The 26,010-nt window shown below is 37.6% G+C and overlaps 4 protein-coding genes across 4 annotated transcripts; 3 read left to right on the forward strand and 1 right to left on the reverse strand.

The window, feature by feature from the left end:
- Positions 1 to 361: 361 nt before the first annotated feature.
- On the forward strand, positions 362 to 4,936 carry J4E88_010267 (uncharacterized protein; the record flags this gene model as incomplete). Its single annotated transcript, XM_049403862.1, has 4 exons — positions 362 to 2,287; positions 2,350 to 2,545; positions 3,450 to 4,028; positions 4,077 to 4,936. 4 exons carry the CDS (start codon positions 362 to 364, stop codon positions 4,934 to 4,936), a joined length of 3,561 nt encoding a protein of 1,186 aa, XP_049250379.1.
- Positions 4,937 to 5,261: 325 nt separating this feature from the next.
- On the reverse strand, positions 5,262 to 9,188 carry J4E88_010268 (uncharacterized protein; the record flags this gene model as incomplete). The annotated part of the gene is made up of 4 exons (XM_049403863.1): positions 5,262 to 7,015; positions 7,061 to 7,177; positions 7,225 to 8,848; positions 8,904 to 9,188. 4 exons carry the CDS (start codon positions 9,186 to 9,188, stop codon positions 5,262 to 5,264), a joined length of 3,780 nt encoding a protein of 1,259 aa, XP_049250380.1.
- A 496-nt stretch (positions 9,189 to 9,684) lies between these two features.
- Positions 9,685 to 11,102, forward strand: J4E88_010269 (uncharacterized protein; the record flags this gene model as incomplete). Its single annotated transcript, XM_049403864.1, has 3 exons — positions 9,685 to 9,757; positions 9,804 to 9,922; positions 9,975 to 11,102. 3 exons carry the CDS (start codon positions 9,685 to 9,687, stop codon positions 11,100 to 11,102), a joined length of 1,320 nt encoding a protein of 439 aa, XP_049250381.1.
- A 215-nt stretch (positions 11,103 to 11,317) lies between these two features.
- Positions 11,318 to 12,549, forward strand: J4E88_010270 (uncharacterized protein; the record flags this gene model as incomplete). Its single annotated transcript, XM_049403865.1, has 4 exons — positions 11,318 to 11,351; positions 11,519 to 11,803; positions 11,854 to 12,261; positions 12,314 to 12,549. The coding sequence occupies 4 exons, from the start codon at positions 11,318 to 11,320 to the stop codon at positions 12,547 to 12,549; spliced, it is 963 nt and encodes a 320-aa protein (XP_049250382.1).
- Positions 12,550 to 26,010: the final 13,461 nt, after the last annotated feature.

Genomic DNA, 26,010 nt, shown 5'->3' on the forward strand with positions numbered 1-26,010 from the left:
TCAAATATGCCTTCCGGCTGATTTGTGTTCACAAGACCGGGCGCATGAGGATGCCGCTAGTGATCAGGCAGCTTTCAGCCCCCATTCCAGCAAGAGGGGCGCAATTCCTTCAAGTTCTGCTGCAGCCGCACCTTTGCTGACATTTCTGCTTTCTTACGTTACCTTCTCTTTATACCGTGTCACCTCTGCTGCTGTGCCGCCCCCTCAGCGTCGACCCCGCTCTGTGTGTCCACGCCGCAACTGAGACCAACCCAAAGGTTTTGGATTGATTGCTCTGCTTTGTCCTCGCTTTGAATTTCAGACCGAACAGTCAGGATAGTTTTTCTACTTCTCACCCGTCTTTCCTGCCTCTTCGCCCACTATGCCACGAGCATCCGACTGGGACCCGAGTTACTCGACGGACGATGAGTGGCACAGACACAAAGTCACAAAGGACACTTTGAACATTCACACCCGTCATGTTCATCCCCCCGCACCCCGACCCCCACCGCGGAGAGTCCAAGACGACGAGGTCTATCGTCCTGACTACGGTCGTCGCACGACAGAGTTTCTGGCTCCAGAAGTGCACTATACAACCGGTCTCCATCGAACTCGCTCACAAGGCCATGCGCCTGCTCCGAACGTGACAATCTACAACACCAGTCACCTGGATAACGATAGCCACCCCCGTGTAAGCACTGAGCAGAAGGGTCAAGACGCCAGTCCTCGTGGCCGACGCATGCCTGGTGGGTTTGAGGACCTGGAAGAAAACATCGCTGCGCTACGAGCAGACATAAAGAAGGAGCACCGGTCGCGCTCTAGGCACGAGTATGAGCATCAACGTGCTCCCGAGCCGAACTACGAAGACAAGATCAAGTTGACACTTGCTGAGCAACGTCTTAGAGATCTCGAAGATAGGCTTGAGAGGGAGCGTCAGGAGCGATACCATCATCATTCGCCAGATCGTAGTTACGAGGACAAAGTCAAGTTGACACTTGCTGAGCAGCGGCTTCGGGATGCTGAACAGCAACTCGAAAGGGAAAGACGTCATCACTCGTCAGATGGCTACAAGGATAAGATACAAGAGGCACTAACGCAACAACGCCTTGAAGAAGCCGAGGAGAAGGCTGAACGAGAACGTTGGGAGAGGGAAACCGAGAGACGGGAAGAATTGGCCAGGCGCAGGGTTGAGCTTGAGTTCATCCATGACAGAAGGGACCGTGAGCAAGAAGCGGAAAACATCAAGAGAATGGAGGAGAGTATGCGTCGCGATTGGGAGTTGAAGCGAGAGAGGGAAGACCGAGACCGCGAGCGACGCGATATCGACGAGGAGAGGAAGAAAGCTCAAATCATCGCCGAGAACAGGGCGAAGATGTCCAGAGAGCAAAGGGAGGCTGAGGAACAGCGCGACAAGATGCTTGCCAAACTAGAGAGGGAGCAGAGAGAACAGGATGACGAGCGCAAGCGAATACTTGCCGAGGCCAAGCTCAAGCACGCCAGAGAGCAACGTGAGGCCGAGGAACAGCGTGAGAAGATCCTTTCTGATATGGAGAAGAAGAAGAAGCGAGAGAACGAAGAACGCGCGCGCATCATTGCGGAGAACACGGCTAAGCTTGAGAAGGAGGCACGTGAGCGTGAACTCAAGGAAAAGGCGTTTGAAGAAGAGCGCAAGCGAATCATCGCTGACAACGAAGCCAAAGTAGCCAAACAGGCAAGAGAGGCAAAGGAAGCTCAACAGCGTGCTGTCGATGAATACCAACGGAAGAAGGCCAAAGAAGAGGCCGAAGCTCAAGCAGAGAAAGACCGCATCATCTACGAGTACGAGCGCAAGAAGATCCTAGACGCCGACAAGGAGAAGCGAGCAAAAGAGGAGCTCATCATGAAGCTCAAACTCGAAGAGGAAGAGCGAAAGCGCAAAGAAAAGGAAGAATTCGACGCCTTCACGCGAAAGCAGCAAGCCGCAGAAGAAGCTGAGAAGCGAAAGAAAGAGGCCCAGGAGAAGGAACTCGAGGAGACGATGCGCAAGCGACTCGCTCAATTCGGCTTCCAAGACAACCAGATCCAGGCGCTCGTCAACCCGGACAAGCAGCGTGAGCTCCAGGCAGGCATGATGCCTAACCATCCTCTCCATCCAGTCGCTCCTCCTGCGCCTCCGCCACCACCGCACCACCACCACTCTCATTCTCACTCGCACTCTTCTTCGCATCAGATCGCTATTGCACCGCCGCCTACCTACGCCAAGGTACACAGAAGCCATCTCGACGTCGAGACGCTGCACTACTACGACATCCCCTACGAATTCGACGTTGTAAGTCCCCATCCACCAACCCTATAATCTCCTACCAAGTAATATACTAACATCCTACCCAGAACCCCGAATACATCATCGTCCTCCGCGAAATGTCCCAACGCGAAACCGACATCCTCTTCGAGCATACCCGTCGTCTGCGCACTGGACACGGTAGCAAGTTGTTTATTGAATCGGAAGGGAGGGATAGACACGGTAAGAAGGAGTATGCTTTTGTGAGGAAGAAGTCGAGGTCTAGGTCGAGGAGTGTTGTTGGGGGTTCGTCTCGTCAGGCGAATATCAGTTTGGGGGAGATGTTTTATGGTAGATGAGGGGGTTGAGATGGGGGTTTATGATGCGTTTTATGTTTTGGAGGTGTTGGTTTCTCTTTGCTCATGACGACATATACCAATCTTCTCTCTAGGATCTTATACATATACATAGGTACCTTTGCTCGGTTGTTCTGTTACGTAGTTCTGTATGCATGGTTTTGATTTACCGTCGCTCTCGATTGGAACGCATGTTACTTAACCTATCTGACTCGCCCATACTGCTGTGTAACGCTTTGCGCATATGCGTGCGTCTCAACGACCTCCAGCTCTTCACCGGTGTTGTGCTACGTCGATTCGGGTCTACAATTTTTGGACGGACGGTGCTGATCTTCTAATCCATTCCAGCTCGAAGACGTGCGACTTAATTTATGCCACGTGCGATCTTACCAACTGCCACTTTCACAGGATTTGGGGAGTGAAGAGTGTAGCACGTGCTTGTGCGTCATCCATGGATCGCACCTGCCTGACAGCTCTAGGGCTGACGCGTGGGGCCCACTCACGCCTCTTGCCTCGGCATGCGGTCGGCTTCTGATCTCCGGGAACATGACGCTCAGTTGCCGCAACACCATCACTCCAACAGACTCTCTCACACTCTCCTTCTAGCATGCGTTGATACCCCTCTTAGTGTACTTTTACTCCTTCTTGATTCGACATGGCGGAGCTTTGTGGGCCTTCAAATGCCCTGCAGAACTTCCAGAAGCATACGACCGTAGACCGGACGCTTCAGCAGGACCGCTTGGTCGGCAGACATTCACCGGCGCAGGTGTGTGGTCATACTCGAAACTTGCGCTTTGTCATCTAACTTTAGCAGGGCTTTAGATCATCTCCGGGACCTAATGTAGGCGCGTTAGATAACGAGTTTGAAGCCTTTCAAGCCGGCGGCCGGCCTCTTCCAACACAAAACTTCCAACCTTTCGATCCACGATTCGCGCAACCTCCTCCCCAGTTTGCGCAAGCTCCACAAGCTCCAGACTGGGCTGCTGACTTTCAACGCTTGAATGTTAGCAGTCCGCCTCCACAAACGTTCCAGCAACAGCGACAGCAGCCGGCGAGCGCGGCGTCAGCATGGCATCAGGACTTCTTGAGGCAGCAGGCTCCGGTCGCACAGGCGCCTGCATTGCAGCAAACCCCGTACGGAGGTATGTCGGGATACAACATGGGTGGATTTGGTGGACAAGCATATATGCAGACTCCGACTTTCCAGAACGCCCAAGTCTCAGAGGTCGCGCAAGGAAAGCAGCGCGCCCAGGATGACGTACCAGCGTTCGACGAGGCGGCTTTCGAACAAGCATTTGCGCAGGCGCAACAAGACATGATGGAGACGGCAGAGGCAGAGCAAGTACACACACAGCCAGCGCAAGAGGCGCTGGATCTGGACCGGCCGGGTGAGATGGATCCTCTTCTTCAACGGATACGAGAAACGCGGCCAGGTGTGTAGTGTCCGTCAAACCAACTACGAGTGCTGACTGTGAGCTTAGCTGTCTACTCCGCCATCCAAGTCTGGAGCGAAACCGGTCTCGGGCGAACCGACGAAGCAGTAGCCTACCTCGAGAACATGGATCGCTTAGAGAAGAGTGGTACTCTGGTACAGGATGCGAACGAAGGGAAATGGATTGTCGATTCTCTTCAAAGAATCGTGAACCGCGATGCGCCTCAAGAAGTCAAGACGCGCGCCGAAGAGCTCATCAAGGCCATCAACCAACGCCTCATGTCGCAATACCCACTCGGCTCACGCGTCCAGATGAGCGAAGAGCAAATATGGCAGGATCTAGAAGCAGCAGGCTACATGCGCACACCAGAGCCGCTACAACACTTCGAACAGAAACCCGAAGAAGAGCAGAAGCAAGAACAACCGCCAAGAAACGAAGACGATGAGATGGCGGCAACAGCAGGCCGGTTGCTAGAGCGCGTCGCAGACAACACAAGCGAGAAGTTCCAAAACTCACAGTTCCTCGGACTCATGCGCCGCCTGCGCGACCGCGAAGTAAGAGTACAAGAAGACAAGATTGTCGAAGTCGATGCCAGCGCGCAACAGCCACAACAGCCAACAAACACAATGACCACGCCCCAAACCACCATCTCCCAACAACCGTCCCAATCACAACACCCACCCTCATCAACGCAAATCCCCGAAATCGACCCCACAATCCTCTCCCACGCCGCCACCGACTTCGAAACGCCCATCTACTACGGCGAAGAACCGCAACAACCACAGCAGTATGCCCAGCCTCTTCCTCCTTCCTCCCCACATAATAATCCCCCCAGGGAGTCCCTAATAACTGATGAGATTTCAGAACAATATAGATACTACAATGTCCATGCCGCTTATCACCGGTGAGACGATGTTTACGGAGCCACGGCGTTTTATCCCAAGGCATGAGCAGGATGAGGATCTTTGGAGGGATGCTGTGGTGCCGGGGAGGGATCCGGTGACGAAGGGTAGGGGGTCTGGGTAGATGTTCATGGCTTGGGAGGGGCTTGGGGATATGCGTGGGAGATGTGATGCACAGGAGTAATCAACATATCAAGGGCGGTTGCACATAGGGCATTTAGCATTTGACCATCATCATTCGTATATTGAAAGCACAATTCTACGGGCGCAAGCTCATCTACTGCATCACTCATCAAGACCGCTAATCTCTCAACCGACTTACTTCCATCCCCTACTCTACCTTCCCTTCCCCCACTTCTTGCTCCGCCTCTCCATCATCACCCGGCACCCAAATCCCCACCCCCTTCTTATCCACCCTCATCCCCTCCGTCCCCTGCACCTTCAACGTCTTATTAAAGTACCGATCCGTAACCTTCAGATTCGGCATAATCCAATCCCCTTCCACATTCGACAGCAAATTATACCGTACCGTCTGCCGGCTCATAGGCAGGAGATGCAGCGTCCTTAGTTTAGGTCCGCTGAAACCGAAGTCCTCGCTGGCTTCCATGGCGAGTTCGAAAGTGAGGAAGTGCATGGTGGGGTTCTCGAGGACGTAGTCGAGATGGATGAGAGAAGGGGTCGTGGGGGAGAGGTGGTGGGAAGCCAGGACGCGGGGTTCGGAGGATGGGATCTGGATGCGGGGGATGGGGAGGGAGGATGTTACTGGGGAGGCGGTGGGGTCGGAGGTGCGCTTCCATGTTATGTTGAGAGTTGTGTCGAGGGCGGTGGAGCGACGTTCTTCGAGGTTGTTCTTCCGGATATCCAGGCTGAAGCCCCATTCGCTGAGGATCTGGGGTTCCATGGGTGTTTCTGCGATGGAGAATTCTTTGGTGACGTCGCATGTAGCGCCGCCGTGGATGCTGTGGACTTGAACGGCTAGGTCGCTGACGATGAGCTGCTCGTCGGCGAAGGAGGCGACTTTGGCGCGTAGTCCCCATTTCTGTGCTATGCCGAATGCGTCGGGTGACTCGGGGTTGACGTTGCTTTCGGCGTCTTGGAGCTCGAAGTAGCTGGGCCATGGGTCGGGGTGCACACGCGCCATGAGGTCGTAGCTCGCTTCGAAGGGTGCGTTGAAGACGAGATCGGCGACCATGATCTTGGAGATGGGTATGTCGCGGTCGCTGAGGAGGTGGTATAGTACCTTGACTTCCAAGGCGTAGTCTGCTGGATCTGCGGGTGCAGTGAAGCGGATTCTCTCTGTTGTTCTTGCACCTTGGGCCAGCTTTCCTACTACATGGCCTGGGAGGTCTACGTCCGTTGACCCGTCGAGTGCTGGCGGGACTTCCTTCATGGGTGACTCTGCTGGGCGCTCGACCCAAGTGTAGCTCAGAGTGTCTTTGGAGCGACCCAATAATCGCACCTCAAGGACAGCTTCAGTGTCCTCTTCTTCTTGGTTCAGAATCTCTATTGCCAGCGTCACTGACTCGTCTGTGTAGTACTGGTTGCGAACGTCCGGTAGGTTGATTTCCATCTTTGGCGGTTTGGGTAGTATGTGCACCGACATACCAGATCCATGCTTCAATGATCTTGATTTGATCTTGGTATCTGACTTGATCCACCAAACAGGGTGAGTTGGTGTCTCTGGGTCGGTGTCTGAGCAAACGAGATCAAACTTTTCCGTGCTGACGCCGAAGACGCACGCGACGACATCGACATCCCCAGACTCGCGCAGAATGAGTGGGAGACTGTACACTTTAGTCTGCCCCGGGTGGAGCGTGAGATCAGTTGTTCCGGCCCAGCGTGGCTTTCCGGTAGCGGAGTGCGTCTCTTCTAATGTGCAGGTGTACATGATTGAGGTACTTCCGGAGGGTTCGTCGGCGTTGTGATTCAAGCGGACTTCAGCCAAACCACCATTGAACTGGTACTGGAGAAAAGACAACGTGATTGGGGCGGAGCCTGGTCGAGCATTGGAGCTGATGGCGAGTTGTGCATGAAGGGGTTCACCAACATTACCTTCAGCTTCAGCAAAGGCGAATGATGTTGATACTGTAATGTCAGCATTGGGTCATTGTATAAGACTTCTATACTTACAGCAGGATATGTGGTCTTTAGCATTTAGACTCACGCTCACCTTCTCGGCAGTCGCATCCGAGAAGACATCCAAACATGTCATCAAGTCGTACTTGTATTTTGTCTTGCCAGGGATCGCTGGTGGTTGTTAGTGAAGCTTCGTGTGAAAGACGGATAACACTGACTTTGACTATACAGCTCCCACTCCGTTGCAACATATGATTCTCGACTCTGTACTCGCAGTGCGCACTCATGCAGAGTCCATACTACTTCTGAAGCTAAGCTCCACCATCCTTCTTTCCGCCATGCCATCGTTTCCCAGAGTGATCGCAGTACTTTGAACGCATCGTCAAATCTTTTCACGTGTAGCAATGTTCGAGCCACCTCGAGTTGTAACTGGTCTACTTTCCGGTGTTGTCCCCGAACTCTAAACTCAGCTATCGCGGCATTAAGCTTGGATGAGATATCTTTCCAGTGCTCGAATCCGTTGCCGATACCAGGTACAGGGTACTCTTCGTGAGGTTGCGGAACGAGGTAGTGGTCATATATCTGATTCCGAGCCGAGACCTTGGCGGCAGGAGACATGCCTGGTGGTGTTCGGTCTTCCTCTGGCATCTCTCTGGCAAGGATGTAGCGCCTCTTTGCGTGGTCACTGGAAATCTTGTGCCAATATCCGGCATGATGTAATAGTTCCCATGGTAGTAGTCTTTCTCCTACTGGGAACTGCTTCTCGGGCTGAGAGTATAGCGAGTTAGGGATGTCTGGCAAGGGATCTGTGTCCGGGACAGGATCTCGTATCTTGAAGACTGGCAACTCTGTTCGTCGTACGGTCTCAGCCATCACTTGGGCCCACGTGGATTCCCAAGCCTGCCAACCATAGTTATTAGTACCCTTGCCCCGGCGATCGAGCACGTCTTGTAACCTCCACTTGTATCGCAACCAAGACTGGACCGCGGAAGTAGGGAAATTGTTCCATAGTTGACATCGAATGTGTCGTAGTGCGATGATATCTGCTAGCAATCGTATCTCGTCCCATCTTGGAGACCAGCTTGCCGTTGTTTCAAACAGGCCCTCGGCACCAAACAATGCCTCCAAAGCAGCCCCGTAGTGTCGCTGTGCAGCGTCCATCTCCTGGCGAAACTCGGCGAGAATACCCAGCTTGAAGTCATAGCGAACACCCCATCCAGGATACGACAGCGTTTGGGAGGTGCCACGCGTTGGTGGAGCTGTGGGAGGAGGAATTGTGCCTCGTCCCTTCTTCCTCCGCGCATGTTTCGTGAGGTCTCGGTAATACTCGACACAGACAGGTTGTAGTATGGCCAGGATAGAAGTGACGAATGCCTGCAGCTCGACCTTGGATGTTCTTGGGGGCAGAAAGAAGAGTGAATTCTTTGGATCCAAGCCTGTAGCCCGCCGTATCGTCGCCAGTCGCTCTTCGATGTCTGGTGCCTCGATTATAGTCTTGTCACTCAGCAATACCACAACGTATCTTGTTCGGTAGTCTGACTTTTGTATCTGGCTCTTGATTTTGTTGATGTTCGTCTTCAGCTGATTGTCGTGCAAGCTGTTCGTAATCGGGTCTGTTGTGAAGTTGAAGAAGGAGATGAATACGGAAGGGACGTAGTGCTGGTGCTTGGCGACCCAGGCAGGAGCGATGACGCCGTCGGGGAAGGAGGGCGACGCTGGCGAGAGGGGAGATATGGGCGAGTGCAGGACCCAGGATGTTGCGGCTGCGATGGTAGGACTGCCTGGAGGGGTTGTCTCGGAGTTTGAGGGCGCATCTGCCTTTTTCGGGGGCAGTTGGAAGTTCTAGCAAACATCAGCCCATGGCTCCTTCCCGTGGCATAATCGCAGGCGCATGTACCCTTCCTACACTCCGTATTCTGAAGCCATGCGTGATGCCTCGGCGACTGAAGTCGCGCCCATTCCACGGCGCATTCGTGCCGTCTGCACTCAGAAACTCTTGGAGTAGTTCATTTGCCCGTTCACCTTCTGCAGGTGGTAAATCTGAGCTGATGTTCGTAACAGCGCGCCCAGGAAGCACATGCTGGACCGATGGAGGGGGATCGGCCTCTTTGCTGGTCGCTAGGCCTGAAAGGACAATAAACGGTAGGTTGTGCGCAGTGAAGTCTGATGGGTATGCCTCCATTATAACTCCATGCCCGAGTCGCGTGGTTTCCAGCTTGTATCTCACAAGCGTGGTGTCGTCGTGATGCTGCTTTTCGGAGTTGGGGGAGAGCGGAAGTGCTGCGGAGTGGATTTGCTCGTCGCACGAGAATCGCAAGGCCAGACGTGGACGTCCTAGGTGCTGTATCGAATTGGCGATATCAAGCGTGTTTGTGGCAGCATGGAGACAGTGTACAGATTGTTCGCGGCTTCGTCATCGATGGTCGCGGGTCGACACATGGGCGCGGGAAGCTAGCTGAACCCTTGCCATGCACGTTCTCTATGCCGCCCGATCCCTCCACACTTTCTCTCCGACACTCTACAGCTATACTTTTGCAATCCAGCTTCGCCGCTACGCGTATCCACACCTCCGAATACCTTTGACAGCGCAACAAGTTGTTGTACTAGCTGAACGCGCTCGTATCGATACTCCGCATCTTCACCACCTTACGCTCGCGCTGGCCAGAGGCCCTGACGCCATGGCGGGCCAACAGCAGCAGATTATGGATACCATTTTCAGCATGAAGAGGAAGATGCTGCGAAAAGACGACTGTAGGCTCATTCCTACCTCGACACAGGCCTAGCTAACACTGCGCAGCCGACACAGAAGACTCCGAAACACCCTTGAACAGCAACAAGCAGGATTTGAGGCGCAAGGTCCATTATGCGCGCGCCAGCGACCCAGATTTCCTTTCTGACCCGCGACCGTACAAGAAGGTGCGTCTTGGCTTGTGCGACTCAGGTGTCGACTGTAGACTGACGCCTCCAGCGCATTGAGCACGCCGGCTACCACAGGTCCATCCTACAGCGCAACCCTCCACGATACGATGCGGACGGTGATGTCGTCGAGGTCGAAGAAGATTACGAAGACGAGGAAGATGTGGAGGCTGTCGAGGAGAATCCCTACGGCAACATACAGCTCGAGAGCCTTCTTGCGCCGCTCACCTCCGCCGCCGACCTACCCAACCACCCTGCCCTGAGCGTGGCATACTCCTCTCGGCATCTCACAGACCTCGCAAGCGAAGCCGGAGCCCTCTCTCGGAAAGAGCAGGTCACCAACGCGCGGGCGAAGACTCTGTTCGTGAAACTACAGGGCGACTCCACGTTTGCGCCAGCTGCCCTGGCTGCTATGGGCAGGGCACCGTTCCAGGAACCATGGGCTAGCAGCGCAAATGGGCGCGCAGGGGAAGGAGAGCAGCAACACCACGATGCGGAAATGCGCGAGACCATAGAAAGCCCCCATGACGTAGACATGGAGGATGCAGGCCAGCCAAATGGCACTAGTCGACAGGCCGAGACCAACGGCGATACGAGTTCAGAAAGGGTCAATGGCGCACATCCTGTGACCAACGGAACGCACGCAGGAGATGCAGAGCAGGCGCAAGAGAACGGAGAAGGAACGCCCGAAGACGCGTCTGATACCGCGTCGCAACAGACACATAGGATGACGACGCGCAGACGAGCACAGGCGCACGCAGCTTCGACTCCCTCCCCACCTCATTCACCCTCGAGTGGTGTCGGCGCAATACATCCTCTCTTCATACATCCGTCAGATTCGTTGCCAGACCGCGACTTTGGTCTTCCACCCAATGAAGCCGAGGAAACACGCATGCTCCTCATGGCCTACGTACAAAAACAGGAGGAGGTCGCACGGATAACATCCGACTTGTATCAAGGCCTGCTACAAGCCGACCGCATGAGGCAGGATGTATTCAAGTGGTCAAAAGCGGAAGCCCATGTAGGAGAGATGAGCGATGGCGAGGACTGGTATGACCCCGAGGAGTGGGAGTTGGATGGTGAACTCGCAAAGGGTCGAGATGAAGAGGAGGACGATACAGCCGTGGCTGGCAAGAAGAGCACAAGGCAACGGCGGAAGCCGGACAAGGATGATCGATAGCCTCGATTACTGAAGCGGCAGGCCCCACGGACGCACCCTGAGTATTATTGTTGCGCGGATCCATAAGACACGAATTCATGTTACGTTCTGGTTAGGACAGAATTTACACGAGTTGGGTTGCTCTTGCCTCAGTGAGCGGACCACGTGCTTTCGCGTCAACATCGTGCTTTCCATCCGCCGACGAAACTTCCTCCACTTCACAACCGCCACTCGCCATGGAGTACGTTCTGCGTTGCAATGAGCTCAAGTGTCGATCGCAGCTGCATGAACGCGCCGTGGTTACTACGTGCAGGTTCGTCCATCTCACCTGCCTCTGACGCTTTTCGCTGACAATCGCACAAGTCACGTCTTTTGCAGCAATTGCGCAGATGTGACCGGGCTGTCGAGGTCTACAAATGCGCATCGAACTTGTCCAGCATGCAATTCCTCGCTGCACAACCCCGACGATGTGGTAGTCGCAGGTCTCAACCCATCAGAAGACTACAAGACGTCGGTACTCAGCGGCCTGAGTCCAACAATCATCATGGAGTGTGCCAGTCGCGGCTTGGCGTTCCATAGCTATCAGACGTCACAGGAGATCATCTACCAGGAGCACCTCGCGAAAGGCTTGACTGGCAAGTACGATACGCTCAGTCAGCAGATGGACCAGCTTGTGCACGATGCAAATTCGCAGATCAAGGCATTGCAAGACAAGATGCAGGGTTGGTCATAGCCTCTTCATCTGAATGCTCCATTACTAACAGTCGCGTAGCCATGCAAGCCGAACAGGAGGATCTCGAGGACAAAAACCATCAACTTCAGAAAGCCTTCAAAGAGAAGACGAAAGCGCATGCGCAGACCCAAGCGCACTACCAGCAATTGAAAAGCAAGGTCATGGCAACGGAGGTAGCTCATGCTGCTGGTGACGAGGCGGCGTACACGATCCAGACTGCTCGTGGAGACCGGTTCATCGACCGCCTTCCTGGCACGCGGACCGGAACGGCCAACTACAGTCAGATGAACATGTCGCAGCAGGCCGGTGGTGGTAGACCGCACAACAGAGACTTTAGTAGGAGTTCTGGGAGCAGTGGACGGCAGCAGCAGGGTGGTGTGCATCTCGGGCCTCCGTTCGATCCACAGCTGCAGAGACGAGGACTGGGTGTGAGGAACAATACTGGTCGTGAGTTATTCTTCTTTGAACGTGGAGAGCATCGCGCGCTGACACAGTGAAGACACAGCTCCAGTCGGGACGCCTTCGCAAGCTCACAGAAGCCAGCTACCAGTCCTCGGTGGTTCACGCCAGCCTCCTCCGTACTTGAATCAGGATGCGCATTCCTCGTACCAAAACTCGCCCATGACCAGGCAGCCTCTTGCCAGTGGTGCGCGTGGCTTGGGTAGCTTCATGCTAGGGGGCAAGTCGTCACGGAGGACTGGTGGCACCGCAAATACTGGTCCGCTAGGGAGATGAAGTGAGGAGTGTGTGTCGGGTGTTGTTGCGATGGGGCATGGGAACTGAGCATGGCGAAGGAACGGGCGGCCTTCGTGCCAGATGTGTATAATTCGAAGCGTGCATACACGTTCAGTCTGCCATGTCATGTCATCATCTAATTACCATACCGCTGGTCGACATCTGAAAATCAAAGTGCTAGACTAATGCCTTTGAGCCAATGCTCGCCGTTTGTACTCCTTGATGATCTGCATCTCCGTCACAGTGCCGGGCACACCGACTTACCATCGGCCATACTCTTCGCCAACTTCTTTCCATAAGTGACGCAAAGCACTCAGCCAGGTCCTCGATTTCTTAGCTTCGCATTACTTCACCATTCATGTCTAGTGACTTTTAGTTGATCACGTAAGCGTTCGTCACGGGCATTCAGCGCTCGCCGTATTCATGACACTATGTACTGTTGTTGGAGGTGGAGCCGAATGCATCCTTTCCAGACCGAATGGAATAAGCGTTGGCCTTAGGTGCTTGTTGTGACTTCAGACCAAGGCTACTGACAGTGATACCGTACCGCGTAATAGAGGTTTTAGGAATGCGTAATATTACTATACTAGGCTAGAACAGCTGTCTAACAGCTATTATTCTAAGTTAAAAGCTATTAAAAGGCTATTACTAAGCGTTAGATCTTATTACTTAATACGTATCTTAAATATTAATAGATATCTACTTTAAGAAGATACTCTAGCTATATTAGTAGTATTATATATTAAATGCTAATACGTATTATAATTAATATATAGTAATTAGCTATTAATTATAATATATTTTAACGCGTATTATTTATTATAGCTACTAAGATCTATCTATAATTATTAGATATTATCTATATATTAAGAGACTATTAGTATAATATTAGCCTTTAAAATATCTTAGCGCCTATTATATATTACGCTTATATTAGTAATTAACTATAATATATATTAAGCTATAAAAACTTATTATAATATAATAGCTATTATACTTTAATTAGTTAATATTATAGCTTAAGTATAAAGGCATCTTAATATAGCTTTAACTTACTAGTAGCTAGAGGTTATATATTAATTTCTATATTTTAGTCTACTTAGAGTATTACTATATTCTATAATTATTTATTATATATATATTATAGCGTAATCTACTAGACGCTTTACTATAGTAATTAATTTATTAATTTAACTTTTAGTTAGCTATACTTCTTTCTTAGATATTTACTATATAATATAGCTTATCTTAAGTTTCTTTTAGATAGTAGCTAAAAGATAGAGTAAAGACTTAATAGTCTACTATAAAAGTAGTTTCTAGACTATCTCTATATACTAATCTTATATTCTAAGTACTTAAATTCTAAGTTAGTTTACTAAGAACTTTATAGTTTAGTAAAATATATTAATTAAATAAGTAGTACTTAATATAAATAAGCTTAGTAAAGTTTAGTATTCTATCTCTTATAATATAGTCTTATAGCTATATTTCTAAAGTAAATAGATATTATATAGTAAAAAAGAACTAAAAAGTAAAGTAGAATATCTACTTAGAGAAATAGTAATAAGAAGTAACTACTTATATATACTAAATATACCTACTAGTGTAAAAAATATTACTTTAAGATTATAGGTATAATTACTATATATCTAAACGCTTCTACTTTTTAGAAAATAAAGTATTATTTAGTATATATAAGTAGATAGAACTCTATTAATATAAATTAAATACTAAAATAAAGTTTATAAAGCTATAGATATAGATATAAATATAGATAAGAATAGTATATTTAGTAAAGCTATATTAAAGCGCGCTAACTTAAAAAGGTAAAGCTTTATAAATAAGAAATTACTAAGTAGCTAGTAGATAGTCTTAGAACTTCTACTTTTTCTTTTTTTTTATAATAAATACTCTATTATTAGATATAGTATAGCTATTATTAAAGATACTAGATTTAATAGATAATACGTTAAAGCTAGGTAGTAGCTTAGTAATACTAAGAAGTAAATTAGTATTATAGTTATACGCGTTAGACTTCTTTTTAGCTTTATACTTCTTAGATATATAGTTTTTATTAAAGAAGAACTTATAGAAGCTAGGCTAATACTTAATAAAGTTTTTCTTTTAGCCTTAATTATAGAAAGTAGCTAGTAGCTTTACTTAAGTAAGCTACTTCTTTTCTTAAGGTAAAGCTAGCTTATAGTTATTCTTTATATTTATAATATATTTTATAAAAGCTACTAATAATACTATAATATCTATATTATTATTAGTAATATTATTCTATATATAGAATATATACTAACTTACTATAAGTTTACTATTATACTATAGAAGTGCTACGCTAAAGGTTAATATAGTAATAAGTAAATATAAATACTAACTTAAAGTTCTTAATACTATATATATTAAAAAAGAATTTACGTATATACTTAGTATTAAAAATCTTACTCTTTAGATACTTACTCTCTTTATCTAATTTAAAGACTTTAAGTATATATACTTAGAAGAATTAGTAATAACTTAATAAATATAATACTATAATATATATAAAGTTATTTAATAGTATAGAATTTCTACTAGATTATATTCTACTAGACTCTATAAGCTCTAAGCTTTAGAATCTAAGTATCTTTAAAATCTTACGTATACTTAAAAAAATACTCTATTTACTAATACTTAGTAAGTGTTTAGATTAAAAGTGTTTAGAAAGTAGATTCTAGTTAGCTTAGCTAGATAATTAATCTAAGACTAAAGATTTTATACTATATTATTATAGTTACTTTTATTATAAAAGTACTTCTTATACTTACTAGAAACTTATTACTACTATAAAGTTAGTAGTGTAAAGTAATAAAGGCTTAAATTCTTACTACTACTCTTTTCTTAAGATTATTAAAAGTAAAAGTCTAAAACTTTTTCTTTTTACTATATAGTCTAAGTAACTTCTTAGTAGCGCTAAAGTTCTTTTTACTCTTAGCTAATCTAGTTATCTTATCTAGTAACTTATTAACTTTAGTAATATACTTATTATTCTTTTTATTTTTATTTCTAAGCTTCTTAGTCTTATTCTTAGCTTTATCTTTTTTTTTAGCTTTTTTTTTTCTTTTCTTTCTTTTCTTTAATAAATAGTATTTTATTTTCTACCTCTAGAGTTAGAAAGTAGTAATATTCTTAGCTTTTAGACTTCTTAACTTTTACTATAGGCTTAGATAAAAGTTTTTATTATTACTTAGAATTATTAGATATATATTCTAAGCTAGGCTTTTCTTTTATAGATAGTATTTAGAATAAGATTTATTAAAAGTTATCTTTAGTAATATATAGTATAGATAGATTTAGCTTAGCTATAGTTTTTATATAACTAGTTTATAAAGTACGTACCTTTAAATTTAATATTACTTTACTTTTAGTAAACTTCTTAGTAAAAGTAGATAAAAGTTTAGTTAACTTAGATAGAGTATTAAGATAGCTTTTCTTTTTCTTAGAGGTAGTAGTTAAGCGCTTAGTATTAGAGCTATTTTTACGTACCTTTATTAATAGTATAGTAGATTATATACTTTTTTAAAAAGTTTTAATAGTAACTTTTATAAGTTTATCTAAGTTATTATAGTATAAGTAGCGCTTATTAAGTTTATTAGCGCTTAGGCTACTTTTAGAGATATTACTAGTAGAGAAATATATTTAGCTAAATATAGTTATAGTATATAGAAAAGATATAAAAAAAAGTAATTAGTAAAATATAAAAAAAGTGTTATAGAGTTAATAGTAAAAGTAAGAATAAAATAAGAAGTTAAAAGTTAAAAGGTAAGAAAAGTTTATAAGTAGTAGAAGTAAATATAAACTTAGCGTAATATAACTAGATACTAGTAGCTCTATACTCTATTTAGCGCGTTAACTCTAAATTCTTAAACTATTAGTATTTCTATATTATTACTATACTATATACTTTACCTATAATCTATATCTACGTAAGATTTTATATTATAATATTTAGCTTTTCTATATATTATAATATAGCGCTACTTTTTCTTATATCTTAGCTTTATTATCTATAGCTAAATTCTCTAGCTATTACCTTCTAGTTATAGACGTAACCTTATAGAATTTTTTAAGTACTATATAGCTTAATAAAGAAGTTTCTAACTATATTATTTACTCTACGCTATAAGTTACTATATATTTCTATTATTTATCTAGGTATCTAAACTACTTATTACTATTAAGATTACTAGAATTAAGCTTTTACTCTACTATTTATACTAATATTATATTATTCTATACTCTTAATACCTATCTAGCTATTTAGATATAATATACTCTAGAGGTTTTTAGTTACTTATTTTATTTATAATTAGCTATTAAGATTTAGCCTAGAGTATATATATTAGAAAAGAGAATTTAACTCTTTTACTCTACTAGTAACTTTTTTATTAACACTACTTCTATACGCGTATATTTTTACTTCTAATATAACTAGATAGCTAAATAAAAATATTTAGCTAGTCTAAAATACTAGAAATTATAGTAGAAGATATACTAATATATTTCTATATTTAGTATTTTCTCTACTAGCGCTACTTATCTCTATTACTAGCTACTTTACTCTTATTTTAAAATATTATATCTTTCTAGATAGTCTACTCTCTACTTAGACTACTTTTATTATCTTTCTACTTTTTTCTTTTTAGATCTAGAGAATATTACTTAATATTCTCTTATATACTCTTATATAACTTAGCCTTTTTAGGCTTATTCTTAGTTTATAAAATCTATTCTAGACTACTTCTCTAACTACTAGACTTTTTTCTTTACTCTATTTATATCTATATTTCTAGACTCTAATCTAGTATCTATACTTTAGCTCTAAGTATCTAAGTTTAAGATTATATTATAGTTTATAGATCTACTTCTAAGCCTATATTTTATAATTTATTTACTTTATTTCTAAGTATTTAGCTAACTTTTAAAATTGTATATTTAGACTTTTATAATATCTAGTACTAGTTTTTATAATCTACTTCTTCTATTATATTATAAAGTTTTATTTTATTAGTTTAATCTTAAATCTAATTAATCTAAATATAATAATATTTAAGAATAATTAGAAGTCTTATCTAGTTATAAAAGTAAAGGTTTTAGTTAGAGAGATATTAATATAAGCTTAAATAATTCTATTCTATTAACTAAGAGCTATATTACTATAAACGCTATATAGATTATTTAAAATATTCTTAGTTTAGTAAATTATATTAAGAGTAATATTATATTAGATTTTAATATAATAGATATAGTAGAGAAGACTAAGAAGAAACTTAAGGCTATAAATAAAGATAATTCTAAGCTAAATACTAATAAGGTAGAGATAGTAGCTATAGAAGAAGATAAGAACTATATAGCTAGTATATTTAATAATAAAGATTCTAGTAAAGAAACACTACTTAAAGAGTTAGCTATACTAAGGTAAACCTTTTCTTTTATTAACTCTAATCTAATTAAAAGCTATATATACTCTAATAACTTAATAAATAAAGTTCTATATTATACTAAAGACTTTAAGATATCTAAATTTAAAGTAGTAGTTACTTTTTACGTTAATAAATAGAATATTAGTAGAGAGTAATAGATTAATTTTATAAATATACTTAGTCTTTTTAAAAATATTCTATCTAAAGTAGCTTATCTCTCTAAGTAGGTTAATACTATAAAGTAGATACTAGATAATTAACTACCTCTTCTATCTATAAAAAGCTAAAAACTAAAGCTTAACTAAACTCTTCTACTAACTTATACTAATAATAAAAAGAAGATAATACTATTTAATATAAAGTATTTCTTTAAATATCTTTTATAATTTTAGACCTTAATAAGCTACGCGTATTTTAGTATAGTGTATTTTATTAATAAGCTATTAGAGTTCTAGTATTCTTAATTCTAGAGTAGGTTTAACTAAACTATAAGTAGTTAATTTACTTATATATAAAGTAGTAAATACGTTAGATAGATTATTCTAGCCTTAGATTTTGTTTAGTATTATAGTACTATATTAAATAGTAGAAAGTTTAGCTATATTATCTTTATTAGTTTTAATATAACTAATAGCGCTAAATAAAATAGAATATATAAAAAGGTAAAACTCTTTATATAGCTAATCTATATTAAGAGTTAACTTAAAGAGATACTATAAGCTATTATAGATAAGGCTTCTATAACTAACTCTATTAGCTTTACTAATAATAAGATCTTTTTTATAAAGAATAAGCCTAATATATAGATACTATAATTAGCTCTTATCTATACTAAGCTACTTATGTATCTTAACTACTACTATATAACTCTAATACTTAGTAACTTTTCTTTCTACTTAATATACTATATTATTTAATATATTATTTTATATAACTCTATATCTATTTAGCTTCTAGTGCTTACTTATCTACTTTATAAAGAGTTAGAACTAAAGATATATAGCTAATATATAATTACTAGAAATCTTAATACTATAGCTAAAATAGTATAGTTCTTTCTATATACTTTATTTATTAACGCATTTAGTTTATACTAGAATATATATTATCTAATACCTAGAATCTACGCGTAATTTATCTTTATAAATAAGCTTAACTATAAATATTAAATTAATATATTTTCTATCTTATTAGCCTCTTTTACTATAAAGTAGAAAGATATAGTTAATTTAATAATATATCTAAGAGAACTAGAGACTAGCGTTAAGATAAAACTTAATAATAAGTTAATAGTTATAATATATACTCTCTACGTTACTTATGTTAGTAATATACTATAATAGTAGGTAAATATAAGCTATAAGAACTAGAAGATAGAGTACTACTACTAGTTATATCTTATCTCTTCTAAAACTAACTAAGATATTAATATTAACTATAATATTATTATATATAGTTATTACTACTATAAGATATAGCGCGTTTATAATAAGATAGAGAAGATATTATAAAAGAACTATAATAATATCTTCTAATTACTTAGTCTTAATAATAAGCTTTTTCTATTATTTTATATTTATAAAGTACTATATATACTTATTATATTTTTTAGTAATATAGTCTATAGTAAATTTAAAGAGATAGCTTACTAGGTTTTTAATATTCTTTTTATAAATTTATTAAAACCTATTTTCTATAAGATATTTACTACGCAGTTTACTACTATAACTCTATCTCTAATATAGGCTTATATCTAGAATATTTATTAGTATATTAGCTCTTTTTTAATATAAGAGTTTAGTAGAGCTAGTATAATTACTCTAGTTATACTATAGTAATAGCTTAAGAATATTTATCTCTACTCTAAGATTCTAGCTACTATTAAGTAGGTTCTTAAGTATACTAAAAATACTTCTTCTTATACTAGTATTAATTTTATTATCTACTACTATATAACTATTATATAAATAAATATAGTTATTATAGAGCTATATATAAGAAAGAAAAACTAAGTAGAACTACTATCTCTAGTTATTAAAAGCTAGTAGAAAATGTAAAACCTTATTAATATTATATTTCTTACTTCTAGTAAGGCTATTTACTTTATATCTAGTATAATTTCTACTACTAGACTAACTATTATATTTCTTAGTTCTTTAAATCTAACTTACTATAGCTTATATAAGTAAACTCTAACCTAAAGAGCTTAATATATAGATAAGTATAATAACTCTAATATAATAACTAGTAATAAAGATATTAATTTAGATAACACTTTATTTAAAGATAAGAAAAAGATATATACTACTATAGTAGATAACGCTTTTTAGAAAAAGAAAATTATAAAGTCTAGCTAGAAGAAAAAGTAACTTAATACTCTTAAGAGAAAGAAGTTTATACTAAATATCTATATAATTCTATACATTATATCTATAGTTAAAGAGTTTAGCTTAGTAAGAAATATAATAATATAGAGTAGAGAGAATAAGTATAAGTAAGTATTTTCTTAGTTACTACTTTATCTCTTTTATCTATTTTTAGTAGCTATTAGCTATATTATTTACACTATAGTTATAACTATAACTTTTCTAAGAATAATAGCTAATATTCTATAATAAAATCTTTAAAGATAAAATTACTAAGATAAATTATTATAATACTATAGTTATAATTTTTAAATAGAAGTAGCGTAGATAGACTATCTATCTAGTATTAAGTAGCGTATATAATATAAGCTACTTTAAACTAGCTAGTTATTTAAGTAATATTAACACGTATTATCTATTACTTCTCTACTATCTAACTACTTCTAGTACTTAGCTTAATTACGTGTAAGAGAATAGTAACGTAGATAGTTAATATATATAAAAAGATAAAGCTTATAATACTTCTACTATTTAGCTATAAATTATACTAAAGTCTCTTTATATACTAGCTAACTCTATTCTTTTAGTCTATACTCTCTATAAGCTACTACTAAAATATTTATTTATCTAACTATTATAAAACGCTTATTAAATTAACTATAATAAACTAAACGTATATACTTTTAATTATAGTTTACTTTACTAGACTTAGTGCTTAAAGTTTAATAACTTATAAGTTAAAGTTACTATAGTATAGATATAAACTAATATTACTTTAGAAAGCGCCTTTATATAGTTATAACTATAATATCTAGATTTATCTAGGTTTAAAGAAATATAATTAGTTAAGTTACTAGAATATTTATATATTTTAGAAAAGACGTATACTAGATATTTATAGTTCTTAATATTATAAAGAGTAACTTTACGTAATAAGTTATTATTAATAACTTCTAGAGTCTAAGCGTTAATAGTAATAAAATCTTATTTACTTTAACTTTTACTCTTTCTAGAAACTATCTAATTATTAGTCTTCTAAGTATTAATACTTTTCTAATCTAAGTAATACCTATAATTAAGCTAGATAGCTTTTAGTTAATTAATTAAAATATCTACTATATATAGTATCTTTTAAATATTACTTAAGTATAAATACTACTTAATAGTCTAGTATATAAGAGCTTAAGTCTTAATATAATATATATCTTTCTTTTTTAACTTTATTCTCTTCTTCTAGAACTTTCTATACTAAGCTAATTACTTCTATAGTATCTACTAATATAAGCTATATTATTTATTATAATATTTTACTCTTTTATATATAAGCTATAGACTTAGATAGTAAGACTTTCTTTAGTTTAGAATAAAAGCTTAATAATAGATACTTATTCTCTACTCTAGATAATAGCTTTAAGAAACTACTATTAGTAATAGTTATACTTTAGGCGCTAAAGTAGTTTTAATATAACTAGTATAGTATATCTTTATAATAGAGACGTAAAGTTATAGCTTTTAATTTTTAAAAATCTACTATAGGTAATAGAAGTTTAGTAGTAATACTAGAGACTAACTAGACTACTACTAAAGCTAATATTATAAAATAGCTTTTAGATTATAGTAGTAAAAACGTAATATATTATAATATATTATATTATTACTTATTAAACTATAGCGTAGTTAGCGTAATATCTCTAAGATTCTAATAATATTATTATAATATTTAGAGCTTTATAAGTGTAAAGTTTATAATATATAGCTAAAGAAAGAGCTATACTACTAGCGCTATAGTAGAAGATATAAGAATATAAGCTAATAATTATTACGTCTCTAGAAATATATATAAAAGTAATAATTAATAGTTAAGATATATTAGTTAACTTCTAGGTATATTATCTTAACTTAGAGTAAAAGAAGTAGATATAGTAGTTAGAACGCGCACTCTACTTATAGCTACGTAATCTTTTATATATATAATATAATATAAAGCGTTATACTTTATATAGATAAAACTAAAACCTTATTTCTCTAGTATATTTATATTCTTAGAATACTAGAAGATATATCTAAATATATTAGATCTCTAGTATATAATTTAGTGCTGCTATACTATTCTATTTATTACTACTCTTTTCTTTATACTAATTCTATTATCTATTCTACTTTATACTCTATATCTTATAGCTAAGAAAGATATACTTTAATAAAGATATTCTAGATACTTAGATTTATTCTATTCTCTTCTTATAGATATATCTACTATCTTTTAATATAGTAATACTAATACTTAATTATTAATCTAATACGTACTTTATAGCTAGCAAAGCTAAGATATTAATTAATCTAGCCTTTCTAATTTACTACTTCTAGAGTAGAAGACCTAGCGTAGCTACTACTAAATTCTAATTATTACGCTAAGTAGTAAAATATTCTATATCTAGTAAGAAAATATAAACGCGTAGTAAGCTAATATATAATAAAATCTAGATTTTTATCTAGTAAAATAGCTATTAATATACTAAACTAAGACTTAAATTACTTAATATAGGCACTTTTACTACTACCTATAAGCGTATTAACTAGTATAATAGGTATTAAAATAACTAAGTCTAACTTAATACTTATTATTAGTTATAGTTTTTATAGCTTAAATTAACTAAAATATATACTTTTACTATTACTATTAAGCTAAAATTTATAAAAATAAAGCTTAAAATAGCTAAGTCTAACTTAGTAGCGTCTATTTAAATAGCTAGAATATTAAAAATATAGAAATAGCTAAGTTTCTAGAAGCTAGAATATATAAGTAGATATTCTAATATTTAAGTAGAAGGCTAACTAGACTACTTTTTTCTAAGTCTAGCTAAACTTTCTTTAGTTTAGAATATCTTCTCTTTCTTAGCCTTTTTAAACCTACTTATTACTAACTCTTATACTTCTTTTATAATTTTTTTTAATATACTTTATTATTTACTAGTATTTTTACTAATATAAACTTATAATCTTATAGTAAATTCTAACTTTTTCTAACTTTTTCTAAGCTAGTCTAAACTCTACTAGCTAACTTTAAGTACTTTATATCTTTTTATCTCTAGCTAGAGTTTAACTTTTACTTTAAGTAAGGTTATTAATAATAATATTTTCTTTTTATAGATATCTTTATACTATAATATTATTAATATATATAACTTCTAACTATAATATCTTATACTTAAAACTTTAACTTTATATTATATATCTCTAACTTAGTTTATATATTTAGTAATAGCTTTTATACTAAAGGTAACTTATATATAAATAGATTAATAAAAAATAGAATAATAGTATAATAAGTGTAGCTTAAACTTATATAAAAGATAATAATAATTTAGTAAGATATTAGATAATAGTGTAATAGATATAGCTTAGATTTATATAAAAGGTAATAAGAATATTAATAAAGTAAATAGTAATTTAGCGTAGTAATTATAGCTTAGATTAATTAAGTAGATATTAATCTAACTAAAGAATATTAGTATAATTTACTAATTAGATATTATACTAAAAAAAAAAAAAGAATAGTTATACTTAATAAGTAAGATTAAAGTATTAATAGATCTATATATTTTAGACCTTTACTTTCTTAGCTAGTAGACTAATAGGCTTTATAGCTACGCTAGTAGTAGACTATACTTATTAAAGTTAAGATAGTTTATCTAGTATATTAATTAAGAATAGAGCTAGAGAAGAGAAACTCTTTTTAGAAGTAACCTTAGCATTATTACTATTTTTATTAGTCTTAGCTTTATACTTATAAAAAGTAGCTACTTTCTTAGTAGTAGTAAGCTATAAAAAGTTAGTAAAGTTTATTAAGTTATTACTATTACTTATCTATATATAGTAGAATATTATTCTTCTTTTTATTACGCTAGCTAGATACTACTTCTTATTAGTAGTAGCTTTAGCTAAAGTAATTATAACCTATATAAGTATATAATAATTAGGTAATTAAGCTTATATAAGCTACACCTTTTACTTATAAAGTATTATAGTCTTTTTAGAAGTAATCTTAGTATTATTACTATTTTTATTAGTTTTAGCCTTTTACTTATAGAGTATTATAGCTTTATAGAAAGTTAGAAAAGTTTACTAAATTATTACTATTACTTATTTATATATAGTAAGTAGAATATTATACTACTTCTTATTAGTAGTAGTTTTAGCTACTAAAGTAACTATAATATATTAGATAGATAATAATTAAGCGCTATAGTTACTATAATATAAAAATATTATTTCTAAGTATCTACTACTCTATAGTTATAACTTATATTTAGTAGTTAATAATAGACTATTAGTGTATACTTAGCTAGACTACTAAGACTAAATATTATTAGTATATATACGTAGTATTATTAAAAGTAAGAACTTATAAGTTTTAATAGTCTTATTCTCTAGATTCTCTTTAACTCTAGAAGTAGGTAACTTCTTTTTCTTTAGATAGCTATAACTTTTCTAGATATTTAATAATTAAGCGTATTATTATTATTATTATTATTAGTAGTAGTAGAAGTAAATATAAAAGTAAAAGAGATAGAAGTAAGTAAGTAGTAAGTAGAGATTTATAGCGCTTTAGAGTCTATACTTATATTATTAGCTATTACCTAAGCGTAATAAAAGTAAAAGTAAGTATAGTTTATAAACACTATAGTAATATATATAGAGTTATCTAATACTTAGATAGTAAGTAATATTTCTAGCTAATAGAGTATAACTATAGTGTAGACATTTTAATAGCTATAAGAATAGTAAGAAAAGAGATAAAAAAGTATTATAATAATAGTAATAGTAATAGTAAGCTATACTAATAAGTAATCTAGAAGCTTTACTATAGTAGATATTTACTATAGTAACTATACGCGTTTTAGTAAAGTATAGTATTATTATAATTAGCTACTATAGTAGCTATTAGTAACTATTTAGATATAAGTAAGATAAGTAAAGATAAGATAGTAGAATAATAAATATAGCTAATGTGCTAGTGCACAAGGTATTCTTATATAAATTAGATCTTTAACAACCTAAGAATTACCTAGAGAAAGAGCGTCTTTTAATAAGAGCTCTTTAGAATTATCTTATTATCTACTATCTTATCTTTTACTTATACTTTTTAGTATTAGACTCTTATATAATACTTTAGATAATAGAATCTCTCTATAATAGAACTCTTTTCTACTAAACTAACGCCCTTATACTTTCTTACCTATACTAACTACCTTACGTTCTTGTAGTAATACATCTTTATACTCTCTAACACCTATATAAATAGTAAAGTCTATAGAGATATATTCTACTACGTAGTATAAGAAGTAGTTAGTATACGTTAATACAACGCATATAGTAATAACAACTACAACAAATATAATAAGTATAGACTTAGCTCTTTTCTTTAGGTTAGCTAGAACTATAATAGTAGTTGTGTTTAGGCTAACTACGTTCTTACTACTAAGTAACATTAGATAAGATAATCGCGCAGACAAAGCAACTACTTAGAAACACTAGAAAACACTAATTTAACTAATACCTAGAATAGTAATATTAGAAGTATAATAAAATGCTAAGCTAGCTAGGTTAATATAACACTATAATAG

Source organism: Alternaria novae-zelandiae (genome assembly GCF_023758075.1).
Source record: "Alternaria novae-zelandiae strain BMP 2774 chromosome Unknown scaffold_31, whole genome shotgun sequence".
Classification (NCBI taxonomy): domain Eukaryota; kingdom Fungi; phylum Ascomycota; class Dothideomycetes; order Pleosporales; family Pleosporaceae; genus Alternaria; species Alternaria novae-zelandiae.